At 41.1% G+C, this 21,697-nt stretch overlaps 1 protein-coding gene across 3 annotated transcripts in view; it reads right to left on the reverse strand.

Annotated features, from left to right (window-relative positions):
- Positions 1-21,697, reverse strand: part of HECW1 (HECT, C2 and WW domain containing E3 ubiquitin protein ligase 1) — a 346,449-nt gene that overhangs the window by 210,728 nt on the left and 114,024 nt on the right. For all 3 annotated transcript variants that reach the window (XM_075921722.1, XM_006124096.4, XM_014574083.3), the window contains one exon: positions 9,914-10,021. In XM_075921722.1, the coding sequence (XP_075777837.1) occupies positions 9,914-10,021 (108 nt within the window). The remainder of the gene's footprint in view (positions 1-9,913; positions 10,022-21,697) is intronic.

The following is a 21,697-nucleotide window of genomic DNA, read 5'->3' on the forward strand; positions in this document are numbered from 1 at the left end:
AATAGAGTAAAATTATGCAACGACACTAACACTATGTTATGAAGAGAGTTGATAAACCTTGGCTAGGTGAAGGCTTATACAGTGTATCAGTACAGTCATACATTATTAAGCAGCATTGCAAGAGTAGTTCCATTTATTCACCTTAGTGAAAGAACAATTAGGAGACACACTCACTACAATATTAACCTCCCATGGTTCAACATATTCTCTGGATTGACACCAGTCAGGTTCCCAGGGTGCCAGATTGGAGAGATTCAACTTGATGGAATTGTTTCTTTTATTTTGTCTATCAAATAGATTGAGAAAGGACATTTCTGGGTATGCCAGTAGCCTGTTCAAAAAATGTTCTGTAGCTATTCAGATCACTACAAATTATGCCTTTTGTTTTTCCCCTGATGTCAAGATTCTCTCAGTTGAAATAAACCAGGCTATTAGCAGATTCAAAGGCAGGCTACCAGTAGATTCAAAGGTCCTAAGAGGGCTGAAACTTGTATCACTGAATGAGAGATAGCTATTCTGTACAATCATAGAAACATAGGACAGAAATAATTCTGTTGCCTTTAGAGCAGTTAAAAGTTATCTGTTTGCTTAGCCCTTGGTAATTCAGACCAAGCAGGTAAGTCTGGGAATATCAGGGAGCCACAGATTACACAATGTAAAAATAGCTGAAATGATTTAAATCTGTGGAATTTTGTAAAAGTGTAGAATAGTGTAATTTTAGTAAAAAGTGGTTTCCATTCCTGCCAGCTGCCCTCCTTTTTTGGATACACTTTTACAAATACATCTACAATACCCATAATTTTAAAACTCAATAGCACCACATTCCTCTATTAGTGCTTCTGATGACCACAGTGATAAATTGTGCTTGTTCCCTATTTTGAACTTCATTTCAGGCTATCTTCTGCTGTATCTGTCTAGAGATTTCCACCATCTACAGACCAGATCTGGAAATATGGCTCAGTGTTTTTCTGCTAAAGTGTACAGTGTTTTTTACCATCTGTTTTGTCTATTCATGCTCTTACTTCAGCTCCCAGACCACAGCAAGCAAACTAGTGATTTCTACCTACAGTGGAATCCCTGTTCTGTTTAATGCCTTAGTAGTGTTTTAGGTATAATGGTTAGAGTTTGCATAGCTAGAACGTTATGTGTCATCTTCGCATTAGTTACCTAAGGTGCTGGAGAGAAAGGTTCAGTTCCTATAATAACTGCTTTTGTACAAAACACTTCCAGACATCCAGTGTATATATATTCAAAACATAGAAAAGTAGTAATGTATTCCCATTTGCTTGTTGGTACCCTTTACATTCTTTAATTGTTTTTTCTAAACCCCATGAAAATAAAAAGTAAAACTTTATCAAAAAAATTATTCACAAAACTCCCAAACCTTATTGAAGTTAAATAAGCAAATGTTAAAAATGTCATTTAAGCTATTTACTTAACCTTAGCTGATAGCACAGGGATACATTCTCTGGTCATTATGGGTATGTCTAGACTACAGGGTTTTGTCGACAGAAGTTTTATCGAAGCTTCTGTTGACAAAGAGCGTCTAGACTACATCTAGTTCTGTCGACAAAGCAAGCTGCTTTGGACAGTGTGGACAGTGTAGATGCAATAATGCCTTCTATCGACAGAACGTTATGTCGACATAATTCAAAGGCAGTGTGGACGCAGGTACAGTTTTGTCCACTTTTGTTGACAAAACCCTGTAGTCTAGTCACACCCTATGTGAACGGTCCTGGGCTTAAATCTCATGGTAGGCCTGCTGGCAGTAGAGAAACACATTTGACTTTGAGGTTAACTAGATGATTTTAAGTCTACAAGGGGCTATTATAATCTATTAAGTACATTTTACCCCAGAGAACAACAACAAATCAGTACTTTTGTATTTCAAGGACAAGAGTCAAAGGTCTAGAGTAATTCTGCATAGGAGCTCAAGTTTGGGAGCCTTCAGCGTCCTGAATAAGGCATTTTTAATTTTATTTAGCATTTGATTACATTTCACTTTTCATTTTGTTTTTGTTCCTCTCAAACTGCTATCTGTCTAATTTCAATGTATGGCTCTGTCTGTTTTTTATTACCGTATTACCTTTAAGGTAGCATATTTTTGTATCACAACTGGGTCATCAGGCTGCTTAAAAGTGATTTACAGACAAATACATGCATAGAAATTTGCAAAAACAGAAATGAAAGGATGATTTTGTAGCCGAGTTAATGTATTATAAGGTACTAGTATTACTAAAATAAAGACTCAGAACCAATATCAAATATAAGGAATGTATAAAATGAACAGAATATATTTAAAAAATGGGAATCTTGAAAGTGACTTGCTATATCATTGCGCGCTCTCTCTCTTCCTCCTACACAGTTTTTAAAAGGACAAATGGACTGAAAAAGTCCTTTAATACATGGCAAAATAATAAAACAGATCTCTCAGATACTGCCACTCTGTTAAATTAATATTATGATTTGTTTCCAGTAGAACCCACAATGTGTGGCATGCTGTATAAACATAAGAGAAGCTAAGATCCCTGCACCAAAGAGTTTATAAACTGGAAGCCAGTGGCTCACATGGCTTTTTTTGATTATTAAATGCTTGAGACTGTCAAACATTATAGCTTTACTAGTGTTAAATCATTGACAAAGCCTCTAGATATTTCTCAATAATAAACAGTATCCCTTAAATATGATGTAGCTATGTGTATATCTCTACACATACACATAACATGCATCTCTACTTCAAATTCATACCTGAGTTGCTAGCAGGTTTGGTTACCAATATAAGCATGCACGATTATGTATTGTTCCTTATGTAATTATCTTATCTCCCTTTTCCCCTGCATATTGGCAGGCAGGATAATGACTTGTTCTGTATGAGTGGGTAGTGGAATGCATTCAGTAAAACTCCAATTGACTTCAGCAAGGCGTGGATTGTACCTATTGCCAATTATTTAGTTTCACATAATGGATCGCATGGGAATGGAAGTGCTAGCTCAGTTCAACTGCCTTCCTCCCCTAAGAGACTGGAGACGACTTCTTCATGACTGGCTGAACCTCCTCAAATATAGGTCTTGGGAATTCTCTTGTTCCCCAAATGTGCTTTACCATTTAAAGAAAACAAAAAGTTTAAGCTTTACACCTTAGGAGCTGCAGCACAAGGAAGCAGTTTAAATAAGAGCTTTTGTGTTATACTACAGTGTGTTTCTTTTCAGAAATTAGAAGCATTAAAATCTTAATGATAACATCCACTGTTACATCACCATCAGGCTGCTGTAAACTGCCTTCAGCTGCATTTGTTATATATATAAAAGGTTATAAAACAAAATATCAACAGTACCCCTTCAATTCTTTGCAAGAGCTGTTAGTCAACATTTAGTACTACAGAACACAACCTGCAGCCTCACATTGCAAGAGAGCACTGATCAACCCACTTCTAACACTATAAATACCTTCAGATGGCAGAATAAATTCCTTCTGGTGCCAGATATTTAGGTCAAATTCAAAGATGAGTCTAAGATGGCTAACGTAAGTACCTCTTCCAGCCCCCTCAAATGTAAATTATACTACCGGGCTACGTCTAGACTGGCATGATTTTCCGCAAATGCTTTTAATGGAAAAGTTTGCGGAAAAGAGCGTCTAGATTGGCAAGGACACTTTTCTGCAAAAGCACTTTTTGCGGAAAAGCGTCCGTGGCCAATCTAGATGTGGTTTTGCTCAAAAAAGCCACAATCGCCATTTTCTCGATCGGGGCTTTTTTGCACAAAACAAATCTCAGCTGTCTACACTGGCCCTTTTGCGCAAAAGTTTTCCGCAAAAGGGACTTTTGCTCGAACGGGAGCAGCATAGTATTTCCGCAAAAAGCACTGATTTCTTACAGTAGGAAGTCAGTGCTTTTGAGGAAATTCAAGCGGCCAGTGTAGACAGCTGGCAAGTTTTTCCGGAAAAGCGGCTGATTTTCCGGAAAAACTGACCAGTCTTGACACAGCCCTGGAGTATAAGATTCCCTTAGACTGCCTTCAACCCTGTCAACCTTAGATTGATACCCACTTACACCTCCAGGTGTATCCTCTCTGAATTTGATTGATACCCACTTGATATACCATGTGTATCATCTGTGAATGTGCTCAGGGGATTTGAAAACAGGATAACCATATTATTTTAGATTTTGTGAGCCAGATTCACAGGTGTAAATCAGGAGCAATTCAATTTATGTCAATTTAGTTACACCAGTGTAAAACTAGCAAAAGGGCAGGTCACTTCAGTTAGTCTCAGCTATGATTTTGTCATAGTTTGAAAGCAGTGAGCAACTCGTAAAGTTTTCCAATCAATTCACGAAGTCCACACAAGGTTTCTTTTGAACAAGGACTGATGAAACAATTTAAAATTAGGCCTGCTGGGGTGTTTTTCACATCATGTGGATGAAAGTCCTAACATCCTATAACTCATACTATATGATGCCAAGTGGACTTTAATGCTTAATTATATCAGCCTAAAATAGTGTGAATCTGTCAATATCCACAGTATTTGTGACCTAGTAGGAGGTACTGTTGTTCACCACTCTATAAAGCATTTTGGATCATCCTAGCACAGGGATGGGCAAGAGGTGGCTAGTGGACTACATCCTGATGGCCTGCCAAGCCACTGGATCTGGCCGGCAGCTACCTCGCCAGCGTGCTTATTAGAGAGCAGCTGCAGCCACTTTAAACAGCAGGCTGCTAATTACTATGCAGTCTGGGAAGGGAGGAGAAAGCTTCGTGTGCTCTCTCTGCCCCCTAGTAAAATCCCTCAGCTCCCACTAGCCAATTTCTGGCTAATAGGAGCTGAGAAATTTTGCTGAAGGCAGAGGCAGTGAATGAAGCCTCCTCATTCACTCTTTCCCGCCCTGTGCTGGAGTAGAGCCACGTGAAGCAGCCTGCACAGTCCACAGGCAGAGATCCTGTCTCAAGGCCTAGGTAAGTGCCTCCCAGTCAGAGCCTGCCTCTGCCACCCCACCCCCACTTTCCTCCCAACTACCAGCCCCAAGTCACCACTCAAACCCTCTGTATCCCCTCTTCTCACTTCCCCCAGGTCACAACTCCCTCCCAGATCCTGCACCTCCTCCTACACCCCTCCCCCAGGCCAGAATCCTTTCCTGCACCTATAACCCCTTCTGGACCCTGAACACCAAGCCCCAGATCATAACCCCCTCCTTTGCCCAAACTCCCTCCTGTACCCCAGTCCTCTATCCCAAGCTCCCCTCTACACCCCACCCACTGTCCTAGACCCCATGCACCCTCCACAGAAGTGCAGCCCTTGACTACTAAGCAAAATCTTGAAGTAGTCCCTCATTAAAAATTATTGCCCACCATGTCAATATCCACAGTATTTGTGACCTAGTAGAAGGTACAGGTGATTGCTAACAGGGAGTTTTGAGAGGGAGTTCGGAAGGGGAGAGGGAAGGGCGGGAGGTTCTCTTGCCTTTCTTTTTAAATCCCTTTTCCAGGACAGCAGCGATGGTTGGTGATGGGTCTGCTGTTGTTACCTGCACAGCGTGTGCCATGTTTGTCTTCCTCCCGGAAGAAAGAATGGATTTCATCTGCACCAAGTGCAAGCTGGTCGACATTTTTGAAGAAAAAATTAGAGGACTGGAAGCCCAAGTGTCGACCCTACGCTTGATCAGAGAGGATGAAGACTTCCTCGATAGACGGCAGCATTTAATCCTTCAAGCACGGCAGGCAGAAGAGCCAGAGAGGGCAGTACGTGACCAAGAAGAGAACTGAAAGCATGTAACTTCTAGAAGGGGAAAAAGGCCAGCACGGGAATTCCCCGATGCTATAGAGGTAAGCAATCGCTTTCAAGCTCTCTCCACAGGCTCTGCAGTGCTGAAAGCTCTGGAAGGGACCTCACAAGGAAGAAACCAGAAGGGAACACCATCTACTGGAAGGCATGGGATGCATAGTCCTACGGATGGGGGTTCCACAGCCACCACGCCCAAAAGGAAACGACGGGTGGTGGTGGTCGGGGACTCCCTTCTAAGAGGGACTGAGCCATCCCTCTGCCGTCCGGACCTGGAATCTCGAGAGGTGTGCTGCTTACCGGGAGCTCGCATTCAGGATGTCACTGAGAGGCTTACCAAGCTGATCAAACCTTCGGATTGCTACCCCTTCCTGCTTCTCCACGTGGAACTAATGATACGGCCAAGAATGATCTTGAGCGTGTTACTGCAGATTATGTAGTGCTGGCAAGAAGGATCCAAGAATTTGGAGCGCAAGTGGTATTCTCCTCCATCCTCCCTGTTGAAGGGAAAGGACTGGGCAGGGAACGTCGAATTGAGGACGTAAATGCGTGGTTGCGCAGATGGTGTCGCAGAGAGGGCTTTGGTTTCTTCGACCATGGGATTCTGGTCTGGGCGCAAGGATTGTTAGGAAGAGATGGGATCCACCTAACGAAGAGAGGAAGGAGCATCTTCGCGGGCAGGCTTGCAAACCTAGTGAGGAGGGCTTTAAACTAGGTTAGTCGGGGGACGGTGATCAAAACCCTGAGGGGAGTGGGAAAGTCGGATACTGGGAAGAAATGCAGAGAGGAAGGGGCAAGAAAGGAGGACCCATGTTTCGAATGGAGAAGATAGGACGATCAACTGGATACCTGAAGTGTTTGTACACTAATGCGAGAAGCCTGGGCAACAAACAGGAAGAACTGGAGGCCCTGGCCCAGACAAGAAATATGATTTAATTGGGATAACAGAGACTTGGTGGGATGACTCGCATGACTGGAGTGCTGTCATGGAAGGGTATAGACTGTTCAGGAACAACAGGCAGGGGAGAAAAGGAGGAGGAGTTGCACTATATGTAAGAGAGCACTACGATTGCTCTGAACTCCAGTATAAAGAGGGAGAAAAACCTGTTGAGAGTCTATGGGTTAAGTTTAAAGGAGCAAACAACAGCATTGATGTTGTGGTTGGTGTTTGCTACAGGCCGAATCAGGTGGATGAGGTAGATGAGGCTTTCTTCGGACAACTGAGCGAAGCTTCCAGATCGCAGGCCCTGGTTCTTGTGGGGGACTTTAATCACCCTGACATCTGCTGGGAAACCTATACGGCAGTACACAGGCAATCCAGGAAGTTTTTGGAGAATGTTGGGGATAACTTCTTGACACAGGTGCTGAAGGATCCGACCAGAGGCCATGCGCAGCTTGACCTTCTGCTCACAAACAGGGAGGAACTAATAGGGGAAGTGGAGGTGGGTGACAACCTGGGAAGCAGTGATCATGAGATGGTAGATTTCAGGATCCTGACCAAAGGAAGAAAAGAGAGAGTAAAGTACACACCTTGGACTTCAAAAAAGCAGATTTTGACTCCCTCCGAGATCTGATGGGCAGAATCCCCTGGGATGTTAACATGAAGGGGAAAGGAGTCCAGGACAGCTGGCAGTATTTTAAAGAAGCCTTATTGAAGGCACAGAAAGAAACCATCCTGACGCATAGCAAGAGAGGCAAACATGGTAGGAGACCGGACTGGCTTACAGGGGAAATCCTTGGTGAACTTAAGCACAAAAAGGAAGCTTACAAAGAGTGGAAACTTGGACAAATGACCAGGGAGGAGTTTAAAGGTATAGCTCGAGAATGCCGGGGGGTTATCAGGAAGGCGAAAGCGCAAATGGAATTGCGACTGGCTAAGGATGTGAAGGATAACAAGAAAGGTTTCTACAGGCATGTTAACAAGAAGAAGGTGATCTGAGAGGGTGTGCGGCCCCTAATGGATGAAGGAGGTAACCTAGTGACAGATGAAGTGGGGAAAGCTGAAGTACTCAATGCTTTCTTTGCCTCTGTATTCACGGACAAGGTCGGCTCCTGGACTTCTGCGCTAAGTGACGCAAGATGGGATGAAGATGGACAGCCCGTGGTGGGTAAAGAACAGGTTAGGAACTATTTAGAAAAGCTAAACATACACAAATCCATGGGTCCGGACTTAGTGCATCCGAGGGTACTGAGGGAGTTGGCAAATGTCATTGTGGAGCCTTTGGCTATTATCTTTGAAAAGTCGTGGAGATCGGGAGAAATCCCTGATGACTGGAAAAAGGCAAATGTAGTGCCCATCTTCAAAAAAGGGAAGAAGGATGATCCAGGGAACTATAGGCTGGTCAGTCTTACCTCAGTTACTGGAAAAATCATGGAAGGGATCCTTAAGGAATCCATATTGAGGTACTTGGATGAGAGGAAAGTGATTAGGAATAGTCAGCATGGATTCACAAAGGGCAAGTCATGCCTGACCAATCTGATTAGCTTCTATGATGAAATAACTGGCTCGGTGGACATGGGGAAGTCAGTGGATGTTATATACCTTGACTTTAGCAAGGCTTTTGATACGGTCTCCCACAATATTCTTGCCAGCAAGTTAAGGGATTGTGGATTGGATAAATGGACAGTAAGATGGATAGAAAGATGGCTAGAAGGCCGGGCCCAGCGGGTAGTGATCAATGGCTCGATGTCAGAATGGCAGTCAGTTTCTAGCGGAGTGCCCCAAGGTTCGGTTCTAGGACCAGTTTTGTTCAATATCTTCATTAATGATCTGGATGAGGGGATGGATTACACCCTCAGCAAGTTTGCGGATGACACTAAGCTGGGGGGAGAGGTAGATACCCTTAAGGGCAGAGATAGGGTACAGAATGACTTAGACAAATTGGAGGATTGGGCCACAAGAAATCTGATGAGGTTCAACAAGGACAAGTGTAGAGTCCTGCACTTGGGACAGAAGAATCCCAAGCATAGTTACAAGCTGGGGACCAACCGGTTAAGTAGTAGTTCTGCAGAAAAGGACCTGGGGGTTACAGTGGATGAGAAGCTAGGTATGAGTCAACAGTGTGCCCTTGTAGCCAAGAAGGCTAATGGCATATTAGGTTGCATTAAGAGGAGCATTGCCAGCAGATCCAGAGATGTCATCATTCCCCTTTATTCGGCTTTGGTGAGGCCGCATCTGGAGTATTGTGTCCAGTTCTGGGCCCCCCACTACAAAAAGGATGTGGACGCATTAGAGCGGGTCCAGCGGAGGGCAACCAAAATGATTAGGGGGCTGGAGCATATGACTTATGAGGAGAGGCTGAGAGACTTGGGTCTGTTTAGTCTGCAGAAGCGAAGAGTGAGGGGGGATTTGATAGCAGCCTTCAACTTCCTGAAGGGAGGTTCCAAAGAGGATGGAGAGAGGCTGTTCTCAGTAGTGACAGATGGCAGAACAAGGAGCAATGGTCTCAAGTTGTGGTGGGAGAGGTCCAGGTTGGATATTAGGAAAAACTATTTCACTAGGAGAGTGGTGAAGCACTGGAATGGGTTACCTAGGGAAGTAGTGGAGTCTCCATCCCTAGAGGTGTTTAAGTCTCGGCTTGACAAAGCCCTGGCCGGGTTGATTTAGTTGGAATTGGTCCTGCCTAGAGCAGGGGGCTGGACTTGATGACCTTCTGAGGTCTCTTCCAGTTCTATGATTCTATGATTCTATGTCCCAGTGTATAAATGTGGGGGTGGCCAAACCATGGCTTGTGAGCCACATGCTTTTTTTAATAGCTAAAGTGTAGTTTCTGGAGCCCCTGCACCCTCTCTCTGCCTACCAGTCTTGTGGGAGAGCTTGGGACCTAAGTCTTGCAGCAGCGTAGCGGGATAGAGGCTTCTGCCCAGTGGGGTGGGGGCTCTTAAGACTTCAGAATGCACCTGCTAGGACTTCAGCAGGAGCAGGGCAGAAGCCCTGAGCACCAGCAGGCATGCCCTGGCTCTGGAACTTCTGAAAATTGTCAAATGTAGCTCTAATGGTCAGTTTGTTTGGCCACCCTGTATAACTGTATCATGCATAAAACTTCCTGAAGGACACACAGACCACAGGCACAACCCAAATTAGCTCAGTTATTTCCACATCCACTGAATTGCGCTGTAGTGGCATTGGAAAAGTACTTACACTCTACGAAGTAAGAGTTGGCATCAATCTTCCAGATAATCTGACCACGATGAGAGCCATTGACCCCACGGTTTTTGTAGTCCAGAAAGTTTTCAGACAAGACTTCATCTACACACAGAAAAAATGATCTCATTATCTGTCCATCAACACAGCTAAGCAAATTCACCTATTCTTAAAACACTAGCTTTGTTTTGAGATCATTTAAAATGTACAATCATATAAAACTCTTAAAAATCACAAGAGTTGAACTAACCAGCATCAAACCATACCCAAATTAAAAAAGAAAATCAGTCAGCTGAATGAAGAGAATGGGAACAAAAACAACAATGTAGCACTCAACCCACCTCCCAAAATATGGAGAATGAATCTGTATGGGCATTTGCACCCATCAGCAGGATAGCTAATAGATGTATTGGTGGTTCTTACAGCAAGCAGGGATGTTACATTTGAGGTAATCCAGAACAAGGGATTACAAAACCTGATGCCTCTCCACAGATATTACCCAAGTCCCTCTCATTTAAATCAAAGGATTCATAGCTAAGTGATATCCGTTGATTGTAATTATGTCTCAGTGGAAGACGTAGCAAATCCCAGATGATCAAGGTCATTTTAGAATAATGGTGTATCTCTCAGTAATCTATTGCAGAATAGTGATAGAAATGTAGCATAGATAATCTATTGCAGGTTATCTAAAACACTGAGGCTGTCTACACTGCAGGCGTCTTGCGAAAGAAGCTTTTTGCAGAAGAGATCTTCCACAAAAACTTCTTGTACAAGAGAGTATCCACACTGCAAAAGTGCATGGGAAAAGTGATACGCTTTTGTGCAAGAGAGCATCCAGACTGCATGGACGCTCTCTCACAAGAAAGCTCTGACTGCCATTAACAGAATGGCCACCAGGGCACCTGTGATTGTTTCAATAGGCTGTTTTTGTGTAAAAGAACCCTGCTGCCCTTCCACAGCCATCTTTTTGCTCAATAACTCTTGCGCCAAAAAGAGTTATTCCTTGTAGAAAGAGGAATACCTATACCATAAAACCCCCTCTGTTCTATCAACTCACTGTAAATTTTCTTGAGCAAAAATGCGCTTGAGGTGTGGATGCTCCACGTGTTTTTGTGGAAAAACGGCTGGTTTTGCGCAAAAACTCTGTAGTCTGAGACACTGAGGACCATGTAGGCAACTTGATAGGACTCCATGGGCCACATTTGGAACTTCCCAAGACTATGAAGGCCACACTTCTTACATCTACATAGACATTTACACTGGTTTTAGAATTAAAAAACATACAGCCACAATATCTGGCTTCTATTTCCATTTATGGATGACTAGAAATTGTTTGTTAATTGAAGTCACTATAAGTGAAATCCAGAATCTATTTACACACCACTAGAGGGCAATAACAATCTTAGGTTCTGCCCTGTGTCTGTCATTTGTGTCCAGGAATGGAAAGGGCCAAAGTAAGGACAACAGATGGCCTGTGCTGCTTCCCCATGCCTTGGCCTGATTACTCAAGCTTTTTGTGAATGAAATGATTTACACATTAGTGACCTGTCAATTTTCTTTGTGGGAAGAAGAGTTCTCCCTCAACAGAGACCAATGAATTCATTCCCATATTTTTCTTTCCAACAACAAAGAAGAAGTTTTAATCTGAGTAAATTCTTATCCAGTGGCTCTTACAGCTGAAGATATTTAAATGTTAGGTTAGCAAAGGCTAAGCTGATTAATGATGATGGTAAAGCTGTGGGAAGACAAGCAGCAGTAAAGTTCCGAGTTCACATTCAGCCCATCAACTCGGTGACCTGAGGCCAGCCATTTGATTTGCTACGGTCTGGGTCAACTCAGCTGTAAAACTGAGAAACCACAGAAAACTAGATATTTTGTCTGAGTTGAGCTAAACAATGATGTAAATCATTAAGTAAAGAGTATTAATTTGATAAGACAAGTGTATGTCATTAGTCAACTTCACAGATCACTAGAAGTATATCACGCTATTGACCATTCAAAGGTCCAGTCATGTAGCTGTTTCTTTTGAAGAACTGCCCATTGTGACTTCAGTGACGGCTAGAGGATCTAGCTCCCTCCCCCCAAAATAAAGACCTAAGTGGTGAAGCAGCACAGGACAAATGCCAGTGTTATTTCTTTGGTTTCATGCAGAAGATTTTTGCAAGGAGCAAGATAAATGGTCTACCAACTGTAAACTCTTTGGTGACATTCCCTTGGGGGATTTACAAAGGAAATCCTTTTAAAGAGGTCATTAATGACTGTGATGGATAATTATAAAAAGCAATGCCATCTACATTTTCCCTTTGCTGATTTGCTAATAAGCAGTAATTATTTCACTACCTCAGTTTCATACACTGTATGGAAATGGAGAAGTTGCAATGTAATAAAATGTAATATTTCCATGGTCCACCTGCAATTGCCCCAGTAAAAGTAGCATAATATTCTGTGGGATGATATCCCTATTCTTAATTTACAATTTCCATTTATGATCCTTTTCATTATCCAAAATGTATATTAAAAACAGAACAACCATCATTCCATCTGGATATGCAAGATTTTGTAATGAAATAGAAACAAATTTGATTATGTGTATCACCTCCCACTATTCATGAATCAAGAGTGATTTGAAACCTGAACCTTCAACACTTCAGCACAGACATCTCACAATAACTCTATAGGGCTAACGTTAGTTGGAAGCATGAGAAGTCTTTTTTCCAATAGAGGGGCTGCTGGGCCCAGGGGCTTGGTCAGACGTGTGGTCAGGAATTCAGGCTCCCTTGTCCCCTTTTCCCCTCACCCTAGAAGTTGGAGGAGCTATCGCCCCTTGTGTTACCTCGAGGGGTAATAATGTGGGGAATGAGGGCTGTCCATTGGTATCAGGGGGTATATGAATCTTTCTCTCTCCCCTCCTTGATATAGGGGGGAAGTTTCTGCTCCCTCTTGTGCCTGTGTGTGTGTGTGTATGAGAGAGAGAGAGAGAGAGAGAGAGAGAGAGAGAGAGAGATAGGAAATGTGCCACTTGAACATAGCATATCCTAATTTTTCCTGCGCATCCAGAAATATAATTTATGCTATCATGTGCCGAAAGTGTCCGTCTGCTTTGTACACTGGACAAACGTCTCAGACACTTCGCCAAAGGATCAATGCCCACAAAACAGATATTAGACAAGATCACAAAGGAAAAACAGTTTCTTGCCATTTCAACCAGAAAGGACACTGTCTCAACAACTTAATTACCTGCATCCTGCTTCAGAAGCCTTTTAAATCTGCACTTGAAAGGGAATCCTCTGAACTGTCATTCATGCTAAAATTCGATACTCTACGCGTGGGTCTCAACAAAGACCCCAGTTATCTTACCCATTACAAATATAGCTTCCCCAATTATCACCTCTAATACCATTAGCTCACAGACATTTACCTCCCCCCCTCCGCATTCCCCATCTGTTCTGAAATTTGATTTGTCCTTTTCAAATGTGTGGGGCATTGTTGGCACATGATGGCATATATTACGTTGGTGGATGTGCAGGAGAATGTACCAGTGACAGTATGGCTGATCTGGTTAGGTCCTGTGATGGTGTTGCTGGTGTATATATGTGGGCAGAGTTGGCACCGAGGTTTGTTGCAAGGATTGGTTCCTGAGTTCGAGTTATTATGGTGCGGTGTGTAGTTGCTGGTGAGAATATGCTTCAGGTTGGCGGGTTGTCTGTGGGCAAGGACCGGCCTACCTCCCAAGGCCTGTGAAAGCGAGGGATCATTGTCCAGGATGGGTTGAAGATCACTAATGATGCATTGGAGAGGTTTTAGCTGGGGACTATAGGTGATGGCCAGTGGTGTTCTGTTGTATACATCGGCCAAACAGGACAGTCCCTACGTAAAAGAATCAATGGACACAAATCTGATATTAGGAATGGCAACATACAAAAACCTGTAGGGGAACACTTCAATCTTCCTGGACACACAATTGCAGATCTAAAAGTAGCCATCCTGTAGCAAAAAAACTTCAGGACCAGACTTCAAAGAGAAACTGCTGAGCTACAGTTCATCTTTAAGTTTGACACAATCAACTCTGGATTAAACAAAGACTGTGAATGGCTTGCTAACTACAAAAGCAGCTTCTGCTCTTTTGGAATTCACACCTCCAGATCAGCTGCTAGAAGTGGGCCTCATCCTCCTTGATTGGATCCACCTGGTCATCTCCAGCCTGATCCTGGCCTGGAAATTTCCACTACATGCATCTGACGAAGTGGGTCTTTGCCCACGAAAGCTTATGCTCCTACACTTCAGTTAGTCTATAAGGTGCCACAGGACTCCTCGTCGCTTTTGCAGATTCAGACTAACACGGCTATCCCTCTGATACATGATTAAGTGAAGTGACCTTAAAGCACGCTATATACTTTACCTCCCTAAAGTAAATGGTGAAATACTTTGATTTAGTTCCACACAAAAATCATAGCAAAGTTAATGCTCTTGCCTTTCATATTTTTCAACCAGGTGCTCAGGGATTTTGAGATTTTTTCTAATAAAATATCACAAGGCACTTTCTTTTCCTTTTTTAAATTTGAGAATATAGTGTATCCTAATTTTTCTCACCCTATTAAGGTGATGGAGACATCTTCTGGACTTCTTGCTGAAGTACTTTTCTGATGCATAGCTGTCTCTCTGCTGGTCATTCAGCAGAGCCATACAGGCTTCAGCATCAGCAAAAGAGGGATTCATTTGAGGGATGCATCAAAAGGACACAGTACCTTGTGCAAAGGGCAAGGGGATAGTCTCCATAGAGACTATTTGGGCCAGGTGCAGCAAGGAACATACATAACTGTCTTAACTATAGGCTATAGTTGGATATAGTATAGCTATATTGGGTATAGCTCCAACCAAGTGTTAGTGCTCTATGCTGCCATGCTTAATACCTTGGTCTCTTATTCTCCATGCCAGCGGAGACTGGGGAGTACTGCAGAGCATAATGTAAAGCCATAAGGAGATGGGCATGCTTTGTGTTTCTAGGTTATTAAGGAGTGTCTTCCGTGGCCAATTGGCCTTAGTAAGCACCAAAAGACTGCTTATTTTATGGTAACTTAAGGTTACCACTATATAACAACAGAGGTTCCATTTTATGTTTTGATCCCTTGTGAATAAAAAATGTTCCACTACAAAAATTAGGTAGACTCAATGTTATTTATTTGAACAAATCTGCTTTAGCTTGAATTTAAAAATTGTTTGGTCATGTATATCTGTGTTATAAGTACATAGGAATACTTATAGTTAGCAGAATGCCATTAAAGATCATCTGTGAAAACTGACCTAGCAATAGTTACACTATTTTGCAATTTGCATAGTAAGCTGCAAGAAATACAAATGTACAGTATGTGGAAGCTTCCTAAATCTGGTATTTCTTCTATTAGCAGCACATTTGGCAGCATCCTAAGCAAAGTATAACATTAAAGCTGTGTCTACACTGCATCCCTCTTGTGCAAAAGCCTATGAAAATGAAGCGCGGATTAGCATATTGCTGCACTTCATTTGCATAATTAATTAGGGGCCATTTTTGCACAAGAGGTTTTTGCACAAAAAAGCACCATCTACATGGCTCCTTTTTGCGCAAAAACACCCTCTTTTGCTAGAGCCGTTTTTCCTCATTTTTTCAGGTAGAACAGTTCTTGTGTAAGAAGGTGTTTTTGCACAAAAAGGAGCTGTGTAGATGGCTCCTTTTTGTGCAAAAGCCTCTTGTGCAAAAACAGACCCTAAATTAATTATGCAAATGAAGTGCAGCAAAATGCTACTCCACACTTCATTTGCATAGGCTTCTGCGCAAGAGGGATGCAATGTAGACATAGCCTTCGCGAACAACCTGTATACTTTAGTAGGAGAGTCATTTGGGAGTTATACAGGAATATGTCATTTTTTAGCCATCAGTACCCTTTTGCAGACCATTAGCAAAGCACAAAAAATGCCAAAAAACAAACAAATAAAACCAAAACCAAAACCAAACAAAAAAGCACCTAGACATCTGCAGACATTTCAAAGAATCTCTACAATAAAGGTTGATGGTATTTTTAAAAGAACTAATAATAATTAATGCATGTGGAAGAATGATACTTTATTTGTTGAATATTAATAAAAATGGAGAAAAGAAAAATATAAAACATATAAAAAAAGTGGAGTAACAAGGAATATTTTGGAATAACAGTATTACTTTTCTTCTCTTTTCTGTCAGCTGATCAAACAGTGCTATAGTTATTATAATCACAGAAAATGCAGGTGTTTTGATCAACTTAATGAGCTCTGGATCAGGCAGCAATATGGATCAATACTATACTATATTAATTTGGAAATTTTTGTTTTTATTCATGTTTCCTATGTAACATATTTGGTGGGAATAGTGCTTTCATGATATCTATCTTGCAGTAATTGTTTCACTACTTTAAAAATGTAAAGGATAAATATTTTTCCCAGCTCTCAATGTCTGTTGCAGAGATACTCTGAAGTTCCAAAAGAACACAGACCACATTCTCAGACCAAATTATAATGTTGCCGCTTAAAGTAAGTTTCAGTCCTCTCAAAAATTTTCAGTGAAGAGTTCTGAAAAACTACAGCTTGATTCTACAATGTGCTAAGTACTCTGTTCTCAATATAGTAAAAATTTCACGATATGCATGAGTAGCCCCATTTACATCCCTTAGACAACAGATCAAAAGGAGATTGGGGGAGATGGAAGAGACACACAAAAAGGAAATGGAAGGAGAAAAGAGATAATAAAAGGAAGAAAAGAGAGGAGAAGATAAAGATAGGAAAAAAAGATAAAGAGGAAAGGAAAACATGGGAGCAGGTAAACGGAGAAAACAGAGCCAGATAACCACAGCAATTCTTGGTCATCACTGACAGGGATTCTATTTTAAGAAAAGCAGATATAGGCAATGGAAAGAGAAGGAGCGACAGAGTTGGATCCTGAATCATCTGATCCAGGGTAGAAAACCAGCAAACAAAAAATACAGGAGACCCCGACAATCATTCTCCAGTTTGAGTGTGTCACTACCTTCAGCAAATTTTGTTTTACCTTTGAAATCTTTATCCTCTCATTCTAAAATAGATGCAGTGTTACTGCCAACCCTTTGTTTCTTTTTACAATGCAATCTAAGCAGCTTCCAGACATCTCTGCCCTGCTATAGGTTCATACTGAAAATATTTTCAGATCTAAAACTCCTGCATTTCCAAAATTACCTTTACTGAAGTGGTGAATGTAACCTACCTGGTTTATGTATTTTTAATAGACCATTTGCTACAAATTTAAAGCATCTCTCAATGTCTTATTCCAAACATAGCTAACATCAACTTGGATAATGAACACTGACACTTGAACTGAAAACTGGAAGAAGGAACATAGCAATGTTACATGACAATATACTTAGTTTTGGAGAGGGCAATGGACAAAGGGATATCATAGGGATCAAATGGATCAAAGGCCTGATACAAAGACATTGCAGCTAATGAGCATCTTTTTTTTATTATAATACATTTTGGATCAGGCCTTAAAAAGAGGGAATAGCACACTAATGAAATTTGCTAAGACTACTAAAATGGAAGGAGATACAAATGCAACATAGAACCAAGATAGGAGATATAAATGGCCATGGAAAGATTTTAAATATGGACAAGAAGTAAAATTCGGTTGGGTAAAAACGCTAATTAAAATAGCAAGGTGGAAATAACATGAAGCATGTATACTTGATGGCCAGAAGAAAATTAGGATGTCACCAAAGGGGGAACAGCAAAAAGCAAATTAGACAAATGTGTTAACAATGTGATACAGCAGCAGAAAATGGTTCAGTTAACAAACATCAAAACACAAAACATCTTTATAGAGACTGGTGTGACTATATTTGGAATATTGCATTTACTTCTGGGCACCTCTCCACCACAAACTGTAAGAAACGGAGAGCTGGTCAGTGAACAAAAATAATTTGGACACCAGAGGAATCAACAGCTGATGAAAAATTAAGAAAACTCACTGTATATGCAACAACTCCTGTGTGGGGGAAGGACATTACTAGTTTAAGAATAACTAAAAGGTGTAAACACTGAGGTGGGAAATAAATTATTTTGTTTGATTTAGGAGTAATGGGATGAAATGGAGAAAAGACATTTAAAAGGTTTTATGACAGAAAAAAGGAGCAAGTTGTTTGACAACCTATGTGAAATGGATTTATTGTCATAAGCCATGATCTTGCAAAGTACCACCTGCCTGCTTTGTTTCCTTTACTTGTTTACTGGGGTGACTGTTGCATTGCACCTAGAAAACCAATTTTGACTCAAACACCAAAGAGATTAAGAAATAGCTGGAATATTCTTTCATGGGAAAACATGCTCCTAAAAGGGACATGTTTAGATGCCTGGCGATGGCTTCTCTACCATGTACATAAACTACAAGGTTGCGTCTAGACTGGCATGATTTTGCACAAAAACTTGCTGCCTGTCTACACTGGCCGCGAGTATTTGCGCAAGAATACTGACGTTCTAATGTATGAAATCAGTGCTTCTTGTGCAAATACTTTGACGCTCCCGCTCAGGGATAAGCCCTCTTGCACAAGTATTCTTGCGCAAGAGCGCCAGTGTAGACAGGCACCTTAATTTCTTGCGCAAGAAAGCCCGATGACTAAAATGGCCATCGGAGCTTTCTTGAGCAAAAGCGTGTCTATACTGGGCACGGACACTTTTGCGCAAAAGCAAATCTTTTGCGCAAAGGCACTTGCCAATCTAGACGCTCTTTTGCGCGAATACTTTTAACGGAAAAATGTTTCCGTTAAAAGTATTTGCTCAAAATCGTGCCAGTCTAGATGCAGCCCAAGAGAAAAAAGCTAGCAGACAAAATACACCTCCATAGTGGTTGCATTCTTTCAGAGCATTATCCCTTTATGATGTAGTGCTGGTCATAATATTAATAATATTTAGTAAATTCCAAACAGAAGCTAATTGTCTCCCTTTAATATAATTAATTAATCTTCCTAAGGGTAAATATTGTGACTAGTCTTATTTTACAGATTGTGAAATTGAGGGTATCACCATACTTAAAATGCTGCAGCTGCAATTCTGTAGCACATCAATGGAAGAATTATTTCATCAACCCAGCACTGTCCACATCAGGGAATAAGTTGGTATAACTACATCTCTCATCCATGTAAATATTTCACATCCTAGAAGTGATATAACTGTACCAATGTAAGTTCCTCATGCAGCTCAGCCCTGAAGCACAAAGAGTAAGCGGCTACATCAAGGGCACAGACAAAGCCAATATCAGAGATGGGAATTAAATTGAGGTATTTGTGGTTCTCAATCCTATGTGCAATGTTACTAGATCACACAAATAATTCTCTTTTTTGCTGTTTCATGAACAGTGCTTGGGTTACATCATCTGCTCGTGGAAAAGCTATTGTAGACATAGCCCATTTTTAAGTTAAAGTGAGTCTTTCCATTCATTTCAATAGGCTTAATGAGCAGACTTTCTGAATATAAAATTAATCAGAAAAATGTAAAAATGTGTATTAATGAAAATCCTTTGAAAATGAGTTATGTCTGAATGAGGCAAAATTTGCCTTTTGGAAGTAAATAAAATCAAATATTAGACCAGAGAAAATATAATTTTAAGCTAACATTTAACTAATTAGGTCAAGATGTTTTATATACATATACGCTTGAGAAGGATTGGTTGAAACGAAAACATGGACAGGAAATTGGACTGGAAATAATTTGTGCATAAAGAACATTTATTAACTTTTTAAATGTTTTGTTTTCTTTAATGAAATTGCTGAAAGTAGAAAGTCTATTGTCTAAAGGTGAGCACAGCACAATATTAGCCTCAAATGGATTCACTGATTAATACCTGTATTTATAGGCACCAGGCCAAAAGTTTCTTTCCATGTCTAGTTTAGGCACTTCTTATGCTACACGTTATTGGGGCATTTCTGATTATGATCATCAGCATGGAAATAGTTAACAATGTTGTCATTTAAGTGGTGATAATAGACTTCAAGGCTAGTCTCCTAGGGTATGTCTACACTAGCTTGTTAGTTCGAGCTAGGTAGGCAAATGAGGGCAACCGGAGTTGCAAATGAAGCCTGGGATTTAAATATCCCAGGCTTCATTTGCATGTTCCCGAGCGCCGCCATTTTTAAATCCCCCTTGGTCTGAACTAACTGCCCGCAGCTAGACATGGCAGTTAAACTTTAATTCGAACTAACTCCTTAGTTCAAATTAACTGTTACTCCTTATTCCACGAGCCATGTATCATTTTACATTGTGGAGGTCACCTTCATAGCTAGAAGGGCCAGATTGCTTTCTTCTTAAATAGACATATAGATTTTCCACTCCCATGGATTTATTGTGTGATAAATGAATGTGTAAATTACTAGGTACTATAAGAGTAACTGTCAGGTTGCTGCACCAGAAAAAATTTACCATTCTATAATTCATATTACAAAGCATGCAAAAATACATTCGCTTCAACAGGCTTAATTACCAGACTTTCTGAATACAAAATTAATCTGAAAAATTTGTATTAATCAAAATCCTTTGAAAATGAGTTATGTCGAGCTGAGGCAAACATTGCCTTTTGGAGGTAAGTAAAATCCAAGTTTTGCAGAACTATTGTGCTATGTACATAGAATTTTGGTGTCTTACAGTTTTGTATTGCTGACCATCAGTTCAGTATCTGAGCATCTTCTATGTAAAGCAAATAGCAATAATGCAGTTCCTGGTAAGCTTCAGGAACTCCCTTTTCTGGATGAAAACTCTGCTTGAGGTAGGGTTTTGTGGTCTTGATACTTTGGTGATTACTATTTACCAATGTATTTTGACCAGAAATGGGAGGTTGCAGACAGAGCAGTGGTTGAAGTTTAGGGTTCACTGATAGCTCCTTGAGGCCTTGACAAACTATTGCATTTTTCAGGGAGTCTGGTAGGTGTGCTCTGAAGGAGCCATTGACCATTTCCATTAGTACTGGTATCCAGGATGGATCTGTTTAACTGGTTGAGGTTAAAATATTTTTAGAGTTTCTTCACTTTGGGAATGTGTGATTGGGGCCAAACTCGGTCAGGAGAGGCAAGGTGAACAATGCAATCTGGTCGGGGAAGAATTTCCTTTTGCAATTAGCTCCATGTTTATTTGGTTGATCTTAACAGAAAGGTATACCAACAGCTCTTCACAGTGGTTGATGCTTGGGTCCAGTATGGGGCTAGGGAATCTGGGTTGATTAGCTAGTGCATCTTAAACAGCTCTGCTGGCCAAGATTCTGTACAATTAAATTCAGAGTAATCTCATTTTCCCTTTTATACTGTAGTGGCATCATTCTGTTAGCGTTGTCTCATACTGTCTGGAGGTATTCACCATTGTGAGCCACTCCTCAGGGGTTACCTCTGGTTCCACCCTGAAAAATACTTTGAATTGACAGATCACGACAACATCTTGGGATTTGGATGACAAATAAATTGTGTGCATGTGTTTGCTCACTTGCTTTAACCTGTAAATAACTTGCATTTTTTTTCCCTAGTTAACAAATCTTTAGGTAGTTTATTACAGAATTGGCTGTAGGCATTATCTTTGGTGTGAGATCTAGGTTACCAATTGATCTGGGGTTAGTAACAGGTCTCTTGGGAGTGAAAGCACCTTGTGTGTGGTTTGATTTATAATGTCAGTAACCATTTTTGTGTGCGTGTGCTGCTGTGGTTTTTAGGGCTTGCTCCTTCAAGGTGCAAAGTGTTCTGGATATATCCAATAAAGCACTTGAGCACA

The sequence above is a fragment of the Pelodiscus sinensis genome, chromosome 2, assembly GCF_049634645.1.
Source record: "Pelodiscus sinensis isolate JC-2024 chromosome 2, ASM4963464v1, whole genome shotgun sequence".
NCBI lineage: Eukaryota > Metazoa > Chordata > Testudines > Trionychidae > Pelodiscus > Pelodiscus sinensis.